This window comes from Hemicordylus capensis, chromosome 4 (genome assembly GCF_027244095.1).
Source record: "Hemicordylus capensis ecotype Gifberg chromosome 4, rHemCap1.1.pri, whole genome shotgun sequence".
In the NCBI taxonomy this organism is placed as follows: domain Eukaryota; kingdom Metazoa; phylum Chordata; class Lepidosauria; order Squamata; family Cordylidae; genus Hemicordylus; species Hemicordylus capensis.
Genome location: NC_069660.1, coordinates 33,579,243 through 33,596,030, shown reverse-complemented (window position 1 = coordinate 33,596,030; position 16,788 = coordinate 33,579,243). Strand labels below are relative to the sequence as shown.

At 44.7% G+C, this 16,788-nt stretch overlaps 1 protein-coding gene across 2 annotated transcripts in view; it reads right to left on the bottom strand.

Annotated features, from left to right (window-relative positions):
• Positions 1-358: 358 nt before the first annotated feature.
• LOC128321948 (thyrotropin-releasing hormone receptor-like) overlaps positions 359-16,788 on the bottom strand; it is a 60,157-nt gene continuing 43,727 nt past the window's right edge. For both annotated transcript variants that reach the window (XM_053242543.1, XM_053242544.1), the window contains exon 3: positions 359-5,197. In XM_053242543.1, the coding sequence (XP_053098518.1) occupies positions 4,817-5,197 (381 nt within the window). In that variant the 3' untranslated portion in view covers positions 359-4,816. The remainder of the gene's footprint in view (positions 5,198-16,788) is intronic.

The window sequence follows — 16,788 nt, the reverse complement described above, 5'->3', positions numbered from 1 at the left end:
CTTCCCAGCACTCTGGGCAAGCCTTCCATGGTGATACAGGGGCTCAAGAGGGCTCCGTTTCCCTTAAAGGAGCCTCACTGGCACGGGGCAAAATGCCGTACTGCACAGTGGGAACGGTCACCTCCACATGGTGCCAGGGGACTCTGCAGTGTTTTCAGCTTAGGCTGAAGCTCCACACAGGCCCAATAAACACTTCATCAGGGAGCTGCCCTTTGGGCTGATGGCGGCCAGCCGCAACTGACCCCTGGGACTTACAGTGAAGAATGTTTCAGAGCATTATTTTCCTTACGTGTGATTCGGCAACACTGGTTTCAAAGTTGTCTGCTGCCTGACAACCAGCATACCACAAAGATTGCCCAAGTGTTTGGAAACTTTTATCCAGCAATTCCAGCACATTTTAACCAAAAAAAAAAACCCCAACAACAAATCACAATGAGCAAGTAGCTTTTTTTGGTTTTTTGTTGCAGTTTTGTTCACCTTACTGATATAAATGATACAAAATAATGGGGGGAAATACAGTCACAAAGCAGAACATTACACTGGAAACAAATATGTACAATTATTAATGGGCCAGATCAATCCTGGATCTACTCAGGGGTGCTGAAACAAAATGGATTCAGGTGTGCGAGCCAGCTCGGTTAGAGCCAGGCTTGACATCGAACCGGCTTGGTTCGATGGGTTTGGGGTTGAACTGGACTTCATTCAGTTTATAGCTGATTACTGCCATGGCGCCTTTTGTGGGGGGGCAGGGGACACACAGTAAGCTTGTTCACATGACCAGAAACAGGGTCAGAGGAGCCACCAGTCGGGGTAGGAAAGCCAGGTACACTCCCAGTTCACGATCATGTGAACTCCACAAGCAAGCTAGGAGGTGGATAGGGAGCTGGGTAGGTTGGCTTTCTGTCCAACTTCAGTAAAATGGGGGGGGGCAATGTGGGGAGAGCACACCCATCCTACCTTGCTTCCATCTCCCACAGATCACTCTCCCCTCCTCCTCCTCCCTTTCTTTTGGACTCCACATGATCATGGATCAGGAGTGCCCACAGTTTTCCTACTCTAGCTAGCAGCTCCTCCGACCCTGTTTTGGGTCATGTGAACGAGCCTACATTATGCCGATTCCCACCCCACCATCACAGTCACTGCAAGCTCCCCATTCCTACTAGGGGTGTGCACGGAACCGCAGAGCTGCAGTCCGGCACTGTGTGGGGGGTTCCTTTAAGGGCAGGGGAGGGTTTACTTACCCCTCCTGCCGCTTTCCCCCCTCCAGCGCACATATTCTATGTAGTAATTGGGGTGGCAGGATACCTCCCTGCCGCCCCTTCTCCCACTTGAGTGCAAAAGGCTGCATGGAGCCTTTTGCGTACCCGAACCGAACCGGCCAGGTCCGGACTGGTCCGGACCAGTCTGGAGGCCTTTAGAATGGCCTCCGGACCGGTCCGGGCCCATCCCTAATTCCTACTGGGCTACCTCTAGTAGCGTTTTGTACATACAAAGCATGCCACACTTTAAAAGCTGGGGTGCAGATTTGGCATCTTCATTTCAGTAGAAGCGGCTAGAATGGAAATAAGAAGCAGAAACGACGTACCCTGCCTTTCCCCGAAGTAAAGCAAGCCACTTTGATTACAAGCCTGTACAAGCTATTAACAGGATGTATGGCATGGAAACATTTTATGCACCACTGGTGTCACTGCCTCTTGCAAAAAAAGCATGGCAGCCAATGGAATTGTGAACCCAGAGAAGCTGCAACATTGCACAACACACAGGATCAAAGCAAAATAGTGCTTATTCCTTTTGTCATTGCAGAGGGAATTTGCCATAGGGAGACAAAAATAATTCAGTTTGCAATTCAGTTACAATAAAGGCAGCAACGCTTTAAGGGAATGTCTTTACAGCTGCTGAGCAATCTAAGCCTTGATTTGATTAAAAAGGAGCTAGCACCACCATGCCTGGTCATTGCTTTCCTGGTCACGCCTGGGCATTGTTTTCCTTGTTACTTGAGGCATGTTCCAAATGCTGTATCGATGGATATCCAGAGGTGCACCTAGGTAATATTGGAACCTGGACCTAAAGGCCTTTGGAAGCCCGCCGCCCACCTGCTGCAAGTTAAGAAACTTTATTTAACACATAGGTTCTTGAGGGCACAAACCACACCACCCAGGACAGAATATAGGGGATTGGGGGGGGCAGGCGGTGTGGAGGCCCTGGACTTCTGCCCCAAAGTCCAGGGATAAGAGTGCCTCTTTGTATGTCTTATGTTGTATCTGTGTATCAGTACCACATATCCCAAGTTAATAACTCTTTCTCAGACTCTTTCTCCACCATCACATCAAAGACAATTTGATTGACTCCATGGGGAATGCAGGAAGAGTCCAAAACCATCCATATATATATTGCTACCTGCACAGGTGCCTCTAGGTGCTAGCACATGCTCAGTGACATCATCACTATGCATCAGCAGCTAGAGGCCCTTGGAGTCCCTCTGATTCCAGTAAGCTGTGTGTTTTTTAAGAAGAATCCAATGCGGTGAGCAGGCATTAGATGGGAATCTGGCCCTCAGATTTGGAACCTGGGGGATTTACTGATGGAGCTGCTCTTCTGTTTTTGTCCATCTCTTCTGGAGCTTTCCCAGATGGGCAGCTTTATTGCAGCAGGAAGTGCCTAAAGCGAAGTCACTTTGAACACTGCACCAAAGTCCTGCTTTATTAGGATGCATTTAATGCACAGGAACTGCAAATTGTCAGGTGCAAAGTTGAATAATGCCATTGGCTTCTGTCACCGTTCTGACTTTGCTGTAGGAACTCTCCACCCCTCCTCCCCTGCTAACTGAGCAAAGAGGCGCCTTTTTAAAGTCGTGATTCTCCATTGCTGCTTCTTTGTATATTGATTGTATGGTTATTTTTATGTATGTATATTTTTAATTTTTTTTAATTAGATCTGTTTTTATATTTGAGCATAATATTTTAATTGTGTAATTTTTATAGTCCTGTTTTAATTTTTTTCTATGTGAATCGCCTTGTCATTGTTTTTAATGAAAGGCGGTATATAAATGTAACAATCAATCAATCAATCAATCAATAATAAATATTTAGAAGGGAGAGAGCAACTGGCCCAATCCATCCCCAGTACAGCATCCCTCCAGTGGCTGTTGCTGGGATCTATCTTATGTTTCTTTTTTAGACTGTGAACCCTTTAGGGACAGGAAGCCATTCTATCTATCTATCTATCTATCTATCTATCTATCTATCTGTCTATCTGTCTATCTGTCTGTCTGTCTGTCATCTATCTATCTATCTTTGTAATTTGCTTTGGGTACTTTTGTTGAAAAACGGTATATAAATATTCATTGTTGTTGATGATGACATCCCACCCTAAGTGCAGGAAAGCTGCATTCAATCACCATTTGGAAAAGCTCCTGTAGGAAGAGTGCCTGCAACCAATCAGATATATAAATTACTCAGTCTCTACTTTACTCATACTTTAGAACGTGGGTCAGCCCTTAAGATCATTCACACAGTCAAAAACTGTGTTCTACCTGGGGTTGGGAGCTGTGTGTGCTCTCAATTTTTGTTTGGAAACAAGGCAGGAGGAAAACCTGGGTAGAAGTGATTATGTGGAAGCAGATAGGAGTAAAACCTGGGTAGCTTCTCCTCCTACTTTGCTTCCACACAACCGAAAATTGGGAACACACACAGCTCCCAAACTGGGGCAGAGTACAGTTTTTTGATTGTGTGAATGACCTCCGTGTCTTTTTAAAATCTGTCCCCCTTGCTTAATGTGAGAAACATACCTAGGACATAGTGAATTAGACTGTATTAAGCTAGAAGGCGTAATTGGGAGACGCTACACTCTGAAGCTATTCTCACGACCAGTGGAAAGCGCACTAAGGGTGCTTAGCCTGCTTCCCACCAATCGTGAGACTCACCGGGCTCACAGCTGAGCCCGGTATAGTCAAAGTGGGTAACCCGCTTAATTGCCCCTGCCTTAAGCCCAGGTTAGCGGAGTGAGCGCTCCGCTAACCTGGGCTTTCCACGAATAGACCCCCGACCGGGAGGCTGAAAAGCAGCCTCCCAGCTCGGGGGTCTCTCCAGCATGTCCTGTGCGCTCCCACAAGGCATGCTGGAGCTTCTGGGGCTCTGTAACGGAGCCAGCAGTCGTGTGGGCAGCTGGTTCAGCCACCGGGAGCAGACTGACTGCTTGTCTGTGGGGAGAGCGGGCTTAGCCTGCTCTTCCCACTTACCCCATCCAGTGAGAAGAGCTGCTGATCGTGAGAAGACCCTCTCTGAGTTCTTTCTGAAACTTTCAAGCTGCCTATTACAGCACTTGTACATTCCCTGGAAACTCTCTCTCTCTGCAGGTGACAATCAAGCACAATCTAATGCAAATATTGGCACGGATATAGCGGGGAATCCCACTGCATCACAACACTCGTCACAAACTCTGTAGAGATACCAAATGCAGACCAGAGTTTAGCCTAAATTAACATTAAAATGATGCAACTAAGTCAGGTTTATGCAAATGTTGGCTGACATCCAGGCTAGCACTTTTGGTGCAATAGTAGCTGACATCCAGACTAATGCTGTAGCATCATGCAAGTCGGAGGGGGGAGAGTGATGGTCAACAATCTCTCCTTCCTTTGAAGCCGATCATGCCTCCCAAAAAATATGTCCCTGAGGGCTGTGTGATCAGTGCTTGTCTGGATGTCAGCCATTGAGTTCAAACGGCGAAGAGGAATGTTACATCTGCTGCATGCTATTCATACATTCCTAAAACTACTTCAATGCTTGGTTACTACCCAAGTCTGTATTATGTGACATGCTTATTTGGAACATTTGCTTTTCCTTGATGATGGTGGGTAACCATTGATATCTTCTTGTTCTGTAGCATCATGCTCAGAGCTGTCATGGGAATAGTCCTTCATGGTGCTATAGAAGACCGGGGCATTATACCGGGAGACACTTTCAGTTCTCTGCTGCTCACATTTGCATAGCTTTTTGAAGGCAGCTCTAAACTTTTGAGACATCACATTATAAATGATGGGGTTGATGGCGCTGTTCAGGTAGATGCAGAGCCTGCAGAAGAGGACAAACCAGATGTTCAAGTAAGGAGGGTCCATGAAGGAGTTGACCACCACCAAGGTGCGGTAGGGCATCCACAGAAGAGCAAAGAGGATCACCACCACAGCCAACATCTTGGTCACCTTTGGGGTTTCAAACAGACAGACAGAACAAGTGAGTTTACATGTTCTTCAGCTGAGTCACTTAATAAAATTTGGTGGGTGGAAGAAGAGGAAATTCACCACCAAGGCTGGATCAACCATTAGGCACAATAAACTACAAAACTGAACCACAAATACCAAAATATAAGTATACACATCAGAATCAGGTCAGATCCTGAGAATATGCTTCAGTATATAATTCTTGCATCCTTCACCATGGTTATTCATTAATGGAAAGGAAGCTCTAAGTGTCTCCAGGTGCTTGCCGCAAAGGTATATTTTCCGATGGTGCTAGTCCTCAATAAAATACTATCAGCTTTAGTCTCATTGGATGGCAAAACATTGCTGGGCTTACTGAGTCCTCAATATTTTGGGATCGTACTGACCATCTTATCATTTGTTTGGGCTCTTTTCACTTTCTTCTGTTGTTACAAGCTGTTTCTAAGGCATAACAGTAAACAGCATAGACTATTAGGAGAAGAAAGACAGATCTTCATTGCAAGGTAGTAAAAAGCTAGAAGTCTTATCAAGGAGTGAAGGAGCAAAGACACCTGTGCAAAAGGGGAATATATATTTATATGCAGCGTCATTAGACTATCTGCCAAATCCTATGAAAAGTTAGGGGTGCATAAGCCCATTCATATAAATGGGCTTAGGTACGTCTGTCAGTTACCTGGTGGCAACTCCGAGGTGGGCCTTCTCTGTAGTTGCTCCTGGGCTGTGGAATGCACTCCCTGCAGAAATCTGTAATCTGAATTAATTATTGGCCTTCAGGAGAGCTCGCAAAACTTACCTGTTTGGCCAGGCCTTCCAGGGTTTTTAAACTGCTGTAAATGCTATGCATCTCAGCTATGCACCAGATTTCCCCCCTTTTTAAAAAGTTGTTCCTCTGTTACTGAAAATCCCTAAACATTGCAATGAGTCCAAAGAGCTGTCTATGTGATATGTTTATCATCCCTCTTTGCGTGTATTTTCTGAATTCAAAGGATGAACTCTCTCTGCTTGAAGACATACGATATGTGTACACTGAAGGAATTATATAAACCCTTACATGTCAGAAAAGGAGTTGGTACATTTAGTAGAAAAAGAAATGACTTTTGGGTTGCAGTCTGAAGTACAGTCAGAATTAAGCCCCACTGAAGTCAATGAGATTGACTTCCACATAAACATGCATAGGAGGATTGGGCTGTTTGACTTTTTTTCATGCTCATATTCCCTTTTCTGTCGTGATCTACAAATTAAGGCCTGATACAAGGAAACATGTGCAGGAAGATTCAGTGGAGCTGCAGATGAGAGTCCGGAGGACGGCAAGGATTTTGACAGAGCTGTATGTTATACTATCAAAGTGTTGTGGCATGCAGCTTAATACAGACACAAGACCTTTTAATTCTCATCTTGGAGATGTGTGATTACACTGTGTATCATAGTTCAATTATGGCTATGAATGCCATGAACTAGTCACTGGGGAAATGTATGTGCAGCAGTGTGAAATTAAACATGAGATAATCAAGCCAAACAGCAGATAGACAAAGATCTTCATACAGATCCTTGTGCATCCACTGGTCCAGTAAGAGGCCTCTGGCAAATCACCAGGTTTTAGCTGTGTGGTCGTGATGTGGTGACCATAGATAAGGGGCATAAAGACTCTAGGTTCAAATCAAAGAACTCAAGGAACACAGGAACATGGGGAGCTGCCTCATACCAGGTCACGCCATTGGTCCACCTAGCTCAGTATTGTCTGCACTGATTGGCAGTGGCTCTCCAAGATTCCAGGCAGGAGTCTTTCCCAGCCCTACCTGGAGATGCCAGGGAGTGAACCTGGGACCTTCTGCTTGCAAAACAGATGCTCCACCACTGAGCTAAAGCCTCAACCCTATCTCAGTTCCCTGAAAATATGAGGCAGTTGAGACGGAGGCTGTGGAACATAGGAACATAGAATGCTGCCATATACTGAGCCAGACCATTGGTCTATCTAGCTCAGTATTGTCTTCACAGACTGGCAGTGGCTTCTCCAAGGTTGCAGGCAGGAATCTCTCTCAGCCCTATCTTGGAGATGCTGCCAGGGAGGGAACTTGAAACCTTCTGCTCTTCCCAGAGGAGCTCCATTCCCTGAGGGGAATATCTTACAGTGCTCACACTTCTAGTCTCCCATTCATATGCAACAAGGGCAGACCCTGCTTAGCTAAGGGGACAAGTCATGCTTGCTACCACAAGACCAGCTCTCCTCTTCTCTCCTCTCCTGTGCTTTCCTCACTTGTCAGGAAGCTGGAAACAGAGGATTTCTCTCCAAGCACTACAGGTGAAACTCGGAAAATCAGACTATCGTGCAAAAGTCCATTAATTTCAGTAATGCAAATTAAAAGGTGAAACTGATATATGAGATAGACGCATTACATGCAAAGCGAGATAAGTCAAGCCTTAATTTGTTATAATTGTGATGATCATGGCGTACAGCTCATGAAAACCCCAAATCCACAATCCCAGAAAATTAGAATATTACATGGAACCAAGAAGACAAGGATTGAAGAATAGAACAATATTGGACCTCTGAAAAGTATAAGCATGCATATGTATTCAGTACTTGGTTTGGGCCCCTTTTGCAGCAATTACTGCCTCAATGCGGCGTGGCATGGATGCTATCAGCCTGTGGCACTAATGAGGTATTATGGAAGACCAGGATGCTTCATTAGCGGCCTTCAGCTCTTCTGCATTGTTTGGTCTCATGTCTCTCATCCTTCTCTTGGCAATGCCCCATAGATTCTCTATGGGGTCAGGTCAGGCGAGTTTGCTGGCCAATCAAGCACAGTACACTGTATACTTTTCAGAGGTCCGATATTGTTCTATTCTTCAATCCTTGTCTTTTTGGTTCCATGTAATATTCTAATTTTCTGGGATTGTGGATTTGGGGTTTTCATGAGCTGTACGCCATGATCATCACAATTATAACAAATTAAGGCTTGACTTATCTCGCTTTGCATGTAATGCGTCTGTCTCATATATCAGTTTCACCTTTTAATTTGTATTACTGAAATTAATGGACTTTTGCACGATATTCTAATTTTCCGAGTTTCACCTGTAAATCCAGCATGAAATTAATATAAATTATAGCACTTTTAAAAACAAAAACAGTCATGTACAGCACATGCAATAATTTACCCAACGTTGTTGTATGAGAGTGTAACATTCAACAAGTTAATAATAATAGTAGTAAATAATAAGGTTCAACTGATGCACTTAACAACATAGCATTGGTCACATATTGGGATATTTAATTTTATAAAAGTCATCTAAAATATTTGTGATTACCACCTTGGAAGACTGGGAGATATATGATGACTTGTTGGTGAAGATGGTTTCTCAGTTAGCAGAAAAATACAGATGACAGTGTGGATATTCCTTCTGATAATGATAATGATGATGGAGTGTTGATGACAAAAATGTTTGAAAATGGAAGAGAAAAAGAGAAATCATGAGCACACACACACATATATGAATACAGTTTACTCAAATGAAATGTTAAACACAGCTAAGTCAGCATGAATAAGTAAAATTGGCTTCGTCCTAAATTAAATTTGGAAATGCTATTTTGTACCCGTCTGGAAGCATTTGATCCTGTTTTGCATGGAATCTAAAATACTTCAAAAGAACATGCCTTTAAAACCATGGCTGATATCCGGACTAAATTTACTTTAGGAAGTCCCATTGAAATTAAAGGGACAAGTTAGGCATACCTAACCTTTCCTTTCAATTTCTATTGAATTTCTTCAAGTAAATTTAGTCAGGATGTCAACCACTGGAAGGATGGAGTTAGGTGTATTTTTTATTTATTTGTCCATTGCACAAAATTGTACCACACACATCAGCATTTCTACTCTTCTCATGGCTTGCAGAAGATATTAATACCATCAAAACAATAAAAACACATTTAACAAAAGTTAAAACAAATTAAAACAGGTTAAAACAGCAGAAGCACTCAAAACACAACAGCCATAAGATAAAATCAAATCAAATGGCATTTTTAAAACCAGGGGGTGGGGGGATATTTGCCTGGCACCAAAAAGGCCATAAGGTAGTGGAGAACATTTCAAAGACAACCTGTGACAACTAAAAATGTTCCCTTTTCATCACCCACCCAACCTCATAAAGCGGGGGGGGGCACTATGAGGACACTATCACTTTAAGAAGGTTGGACTTGAACATTTTGCTAACTGACTCAGCAACCTCTCAGTTGAAGCTGAGCTGGCAAGCAAAGCAGTCCAAGTAAGTGCTCTCTGATTAAGTGCTCTCTCAAGGACTATCTACTTATGTAAATAGTTAATAGAGTGGTGTTGTTTATTTAATACACCTTGAATCCTGGAAGTTATTACTACAAGAATATCACATGCACCTAAAGAAGGGCCTCTGGCAATGGGAGCTTTCCTCCTAGAGCAAATAGCAGCCAGGGTGGTGGAGGGGATCTGTATCAGACTATATGGGGGCAAAGGGTTAAATCTCTCCCACCTCCTCCCACTCTATTGTCCCATTTGAGATCCTTCTTTGCGTGTGCGCGCACACACATACACACCCCTGCTATTTGGAGAAGAAAAAGCAAGGATGTCGGCACCAAGTATGTGCTTAACATCTTTACATAGGAAGTGAGGGAGAAATTCCAGGAATTCTGGGTTCATTTATTTATTTATTTATTTATTTATTTAATTTTTACATTTCTATACCGCCTTTCGTTAAAAGAAAACCCCAAGGCGGTTTACAAAAATTAAAACATACAATAAAAGCAGTAAAAACATCAAGCAATAAAAACATCAAGCAATAAAAACATCAAGCTAAAAACATATAAACAAGCATAAAAACATGACAACAGATAACAGATAAAAACAGAGAAGCCGCAGTAAAAACGATCATGTAAAAGCCTGGGTAAAAAGCCAAGTCTTTAAAAGCTTTCTAAAAGCCGTGATGGAGTCTGAGGAACGAATGGCCACCGGGAGAGCATTCCAGAGTCTAGGGGCAGCAACAGAGAAGGCCCTGTCCCGAGTGCACGAAAGTTGGGCCTCCCTCATTGTCGGCACCCGGAGCAGGGCCCCCTCAGATGTCCTTGTCAAGCGGGCAGCAACCCTTGGGAGCAGGCGGTCCCTCAAATACCCCGGGCCCAAACCGTTAAGGGCTTTAAAGGTCAAAACCAGCACCTTGAATTGGACCCGGAAACGAACCGGCAGCCAGTGCAGCTCTTTCAAAATGGGGGTGATATGTTCCCAACGGGCAGCTCCAGATAACACCCTCGCTGCCGTGTTTTGCACTAGCTGCAGTTTCCGGATATTCTTCAAGGGCAGCCCCACGTAGAGCATGTTACAGTAATCCAACCGCGACATGACTAAGGCGTGGGTAACCGTGGCCAGATCTGCCTTCTCGAGAAAGGGACGCAGCTGGCGCACCAGCCGAAGCCGTGCGAAGGCACCCCGGCCACCGCCTCCACCTGAGCTTCCAAAAGCAGAGCCGGGTCTAGTAGTACCCCCAAGCTGCGTACTTGCTCCTTCAAGGGGAGTGCAACCCCATCCAGAACCGGTAAAATCTCCTCATCCCGATGGGCTCTCCTACTGACCAACAGTACCTCCGTCTTATCCGGATTCAATTTCAGTTTGTTAGCTCACATCCACCCCATCACGGCCTCCAGCCCCCGATTCAGGGCATCCACCGCCTCCCTAGGATCAGATGACAAGGAGAGGTAGAGCTGAGTGTCATCCGCATATTGCTGACAACTCAGTCCAAATCCCCGGATGACCTCTCCCAGCGGCTTCATGTAGATGTTAAACAGCATGGGGGACAAGACCGATCCCTGCGGGACCCCACAGGCCAACGGCCACGGGGCCGAGCAGTAGTCCCCCAGCACCACCTTCTGGACCCTCCCCTCAAGAAAGGACCGGAACCACTGCAACGCAGTGCCTCCGATTCCCATACTCGAGAGGCGGCCCAGAAGGATACCATGGTCGATGGTATCGAACGCCACCGAGAGGTCCAGCAGAACCAACAGGGACGCACTCCCCCTGTCTAGTTCCCGGCGTAGGTCATCCACTAGAGTGACCAAGGCAGTCTCAGTCCCATACCCGGGGCGGAAGCCAGATTGAAAAGGGTCCAGATAATCCGTATCATCCAAGAATCATCCATTTAATGAGCAGAGGCCATCACCATCCATCAGGTCCAAGCTTTTATTGATCACGACATGCCGGGTGCCTCTCTTACAAAAGCACATCCTCAGGCTTTTGGTAAGAGTCTTTTATATTGTTTACTTACAGGCTATAGGACTGAGTACAGAGCCTATTAGAGGCTAAAGTTTCATGGTATACACCAATCATATTAGTACAAGCAGAATAAAGCTTAGCCATTGGTAGACAAGGTAAACCAATTACAAGGCAGAAACCAGAAGTCATGCCCTGCAATCAGCTTTTGCTGTGCTTATCTCTGGCAAGGTATGGGTCAACAGGTGCTTATCACTAGTCAGGCGGGGCAGAGTATTGTTTCCAGGAAAAGAGGCCCTGTAACAGCAGGGTGCAGAAACTTGTGACCTTTAGGGCTTATGTAGGTGACACAACTAGGGGAAAGGGGATAGTGGAATTTTCCTTCATCAGAACCTACCTCATGCCAAGTAAGATCCTTGGTCCATATAAAACAGTATTGTTTACAGTGGCCGGCAGTGGCTCTCCAAGGTTTTGGGCAGGAGTCTTTCCTAGCCCTACCTGGAGATGCCAGGGAGCGAACCTGGGACCCTCTGCATACACAGCAGGTGCTCTGCCACTGATTCACAGACCCATCCCCGGTACATGTTTTAGGCTACCTGGTAATTATGGGGATGAAACCAAAACTGTTAAGCTCTCACTCACAAGAAAAACTTATTGTAAACAGCAACAGTCTGTCATCTGTTGACAGACAACAATTCAATTTCTGGCTTCACAGCACTAGGTCTTTGGGGTTTTTTTTTTTAAAAAGAGCGCACACAGCCGTTCAAGCTTGAAATTTGTATCTTGAATATTGAACAACAGATAACGGAGTGAATAGAGATCTGGAATCATTTTAAGAGACTTTAACTCCATGCTGGTAAATGCATTGCTTTGTACATGGTTAAAGCGAAGGAAATGTGTTGCTGTGCTATCGCCCTCCAGATCAAAACACTGGAAGTGACCTGGAGTTAGAGCAGCAAATCAGAGAGGCGTCAAAGAGAGGCAGGGCTGTTATAAAGGGTGATTTCAATTACCTTCACAGAGAGCCTCTTCTCACAATTAGTGAGAAGGGCTCTAGAGCGGGCTGAGGGGAAGGCGGGTTATACAAACCTTCAGTATTCTCACTAATCTTTTTTCATTTGTATGCGGAATGAGTTTTGTTCTGGGCAGCAGTATTAAGGCAGTGTGCGTGCACGTGCATTCAGAGAGGGGCCTTCCTGGTTCAACCTGAGTGGGATCTGAAATTAACTGACCGGACATCAAAAATAATGTAAGCACGTGCATACGTGCATGCCTTAGAGGGGACAAGGCTTACCTTCCCTGCAGACAACCCCACTGGCATTGCTGGGCACGCTCCCAGGTATGCCCAGATGATTCCTCGCGCACCTAGGCAGCAGGGGGTGTCAGGGGCCAGAATGTGTTGTCCTGGCTTCCAGAAGTACCATGATCATGAGGATCCCCCCTTCCATCCCCAGACTCCCCAGTCTGGCAGTTGTGGCTGCAAGCAGCTGCAGCTGCCAGATGATTTTAAAAAATGAGGTTAAGGGAGCACTCACTCCCTTTTTGATGGGTAACTACTTAGGTGGGTTTGCAGCCATGTTGCCACTGCAATTGGCCCAATTCTGGTGGTTCACACACGTGTGCAAAACTGGACTGGACTCCCTTAGCCTGGTTTTTCATAGACTGGACAAATTCATGTGTGGGTATTGATAGGCAGGCCAGATTTCTAGACATGCTAAATGATTGTGCCTTAGAACAGTTGGTCTCAGAACCAACCAGAAAGAAGGCAACTTTGGACTTAATCCTGAGTGGTGCCCAAGACCTGGTGTGAGATGTCAGAGTTGTAAAACCATTGGGGAATAGTGAACATAGTGTGATCCAATTCAGCTTATATGTGAGTGGAGCATTGCCAAGGAAGTCCAACACAGGTGTGTTGGACTTCAGAAGAGAAAACGTCTCAAAAATGGTAAAAAGGACTGATAAAAAGGAAGCTGAAAGGAAAAGTCAGGAGGGTCAAATCACTCCAGAAAGCATGGAACCTATTTAAAACCACAATAATAGAAGCTCAGTTGGAATGTATACCAAAAAGGAGGAAAGGTAGCACCAGGTACAGGAGGACGCCAGCATGGCTAACAAGTAGAGTCAGGGAAGCTATAAATGGGTGTGTACGAAACACATTTTGCATTCTGTTCCAAGCTCAGAGCAAAATGCAAATTGCACAGAATGTTCTATCAGAAAAAATGGTCAAGCCTGTTTCATTGGAACATTCCAACCCATTCTGAATACCACTTTGAGTCCAAAATAGTGCTCTTTTGCCCTTTGCGCATGTGATGCGGCAGCCTCACAATCCATTGTGGATTTCACTTTGCTAAATAGTTGAGTGTCATCTGTGAATGTGGCCACTTCGCTGGTCACCCCAACTTCTAGATTGTTTATGAACAAGTTAAAGAGCACTGGTCCCAGTACAGATCCCTGGGGGGCCCCACTTCCTACCTACCTCAATTGTGAAAACTGCCCATTTATTCCTACTCTCTGTTTCCTGTCCTTCAACCAGTTACCGATCCACACATGAACCTGTCCCCTTATTCCATGACTGCTGAGTTTACTCAAGAGTCTTTCGTGGGGAACTTGATCAAAAGCTTTTTGGAAGTCCAAGTATACTATGTCAACCAGATCACCTTTATCCACATGCCTGTTGACACTCTCAAAGAACTTGCCCTTGCAGAAGCCATGCTGGTTCTCCTTCAACAAGGCCTGTTCTACTATATGCTTAACAATTTTGTCCTTAAGTAAGTTGTCCATCAATTTACCCAACACCGAAGTTAAGCTGACCGGTCTGTAATTTCCGAGATCCCCCCTGGATCCCTTCTTGAAAATTGGAGTCACATTGGCTACTTTCCAGTCCTCTAGTACAGAGCTTGATTGTAGGGACAAGTTATATATTTTTGCTAGGAGATTGGCAATTTCACATTTGAGTTCCTTCAGAACTCTTGGGTGGAAGCCATCTGGCCCTAGCAATTTGTTAATTTTTAGCTTTTCAAGACAGTTTAGTACATCTTCCCTTTTCACCTCAAATTCGCCCAGTTCCTCAGCCGCTAAATCTGAAAAAAATCAGTTCTGGAAAAAAATCAGCTATGAAGACAGATGCAAAGAATTCATTCAGCTTCTCTGCAATCTCCTTATTCTCCTTAATAATCCCTTTCACACCCTCATCATCCCCTGCTAACTGGGCAAAGAGGCACCTTTTACCATGGTGATTCTCCTTATTTAGCAGGGGGAGAGTAACTGGCCCTATCCACCCCCAGCACAGTACTTCCAGTGGCTGTTGCTGGGGTCTATCTTATGTTTCTTTTTAGAATGTGAGCCCGCCCTGAGCCATTTTTGGAAGGGCGGTATAGAAATCGAATCATCATCATCATCATCATCATCATCATCATCATCATCGGGTCCAAACCTGCTCCCTGGCAGGTATTCTACTTCTGATGCATATTGGGACAAAAAAAACCCAACTTCACATATACACTGATGGGAGCTGAGTTGTCAGTGACTGATAGAGAGAGATATCTTGGAATCATGGTGGATAGCTCATTGAAAGTGTCAACTCAGTGCGTGGCTGTGAAAAGGGCAAATTCCATGCTGGGGATCATTAGGAAAGGGACTGAAAATAAAAATGCTTATATTATAATTCCCTTATACCAATCTATGGTGTGGCCACATTTGGAGTACTACGTCCAGTTCTGGTCACCGTATCTTAAGAAGGACATTGTAGAACTGTAAAAGGTGCAGAAGAGGGCAACCAAGATGATCAGGGGCCTGGAACACCTTCCCTATGCGGCAAGGCTGCAGTATCTGGGGCTTTTAGTTTGGAAAAGAGGCAACTAGGGGGAGACATTATAGAGTTGCATAAAATTATGCATGGAGTAGAGAACGTGGAGAGAGAGAAATTTTTTTGCCCTCTCTCACAACGCTAGAACCAGGGATCATTCCATGAAACTGAAGGTTGGGAAATTTAGGACCAACAAAGTGAAGTACTTTTTCACATAGCGCATAAAAACCACTCAGAGACCTTACAAAGCCATTGTAAACTGCCCAGAGACGGTCGTTTTGGGCAGTATAAAAATATGTAAAATACATACATACATACATACATACATACATACATACATACATACATCTATGGAATTCTCTGCCATGGGATGTGGTGATGGCTGCCAGTTTGGATGGCTTTCGAAGGGTCTTAGACAAATTCATGGTCCATCAATGGCTACTAGTCTGATGCCAGCGTGGTGTAGTGGTTAGAGTGCTGGACTAGGACCGGGGAGACCTGAGTTCAAATCCCCATTCAGCCAAAATACTAGCTGGGTGACTCTGGGCCAGTCACTTCTCTCTCAGCCTAGCCTACTTCATGGGGTTGTTGTGAAAGAGAAACTTAAGTAAGTAGTACACCGCTCTGGGCTCCTTGGAGGAGGAGCGAGATATAAATGTAATAATAATAATAATAATATAAGCCACCTCCAGCCTCAGAGGCAAGATGCTTCTAAAGACCAGTTGCAGGGGAGCAACAGCAGAAAAAAAGGCATGCTCTCACCTCTTGCCTATGGGCTTCCAAGAGGCCACTCTGTGAAACAAGACGCTGGAGTAGAGAGGGTTTTCCTTATGTTCTTATGAGACCACTGAGGTAAGAAACGTGTAATTAACTGTGTCTGTTGTATAACTGGGAACTGGGAACTGTTTAAGCTGCCTTAAGAACATTTTTGTTTAACTAAAAAACATGCACACTCTTACACTAGTTGAGGAGCTTGTGTCGTATAGTAACTCTTTGTGATGTGCGTCACAAAGCCCAGTTTAAGTCTTGTCCTAACCATGAACCAATGATTGCCTGTACTTAAACTACTAGTTAAACTATTTTTAGCCTACTTTCCAGTAGGCTTATGAGATCACCAGGCATTTTGTGTGTCCGTGTGTGTGTACCCCGCTATAAACTTTGCAATGCCTGGACCAATATGAACCAAATCAGGTACAGTTGTAGGGATGCCTCAACAACGTAGTTTCTGATGATGTCATCCACTCCAATTCAAGATGGCGGACACGTAAACTTTTCAGGTGCAAATGGGCTAAATTGTGAACCGCCTAACCAATTTGAATCCATTTGCTACAGCTGTAGGAGTACATGGGGGGAACCTCAATGGCACAGTTTGTGATGGTGTCATCTACCCCAATCCAAGATGGTGAACACGTGAACATTTGAGGCACAAGTGGGCTAACTAGTGGACTGTCTAACTGATTTGAACCAAATTAGGTACAGTTGTAGTGAGTGACACACAGGCACACCTCAGTGGCATATTTTGTGATAATGTCATCCATCCT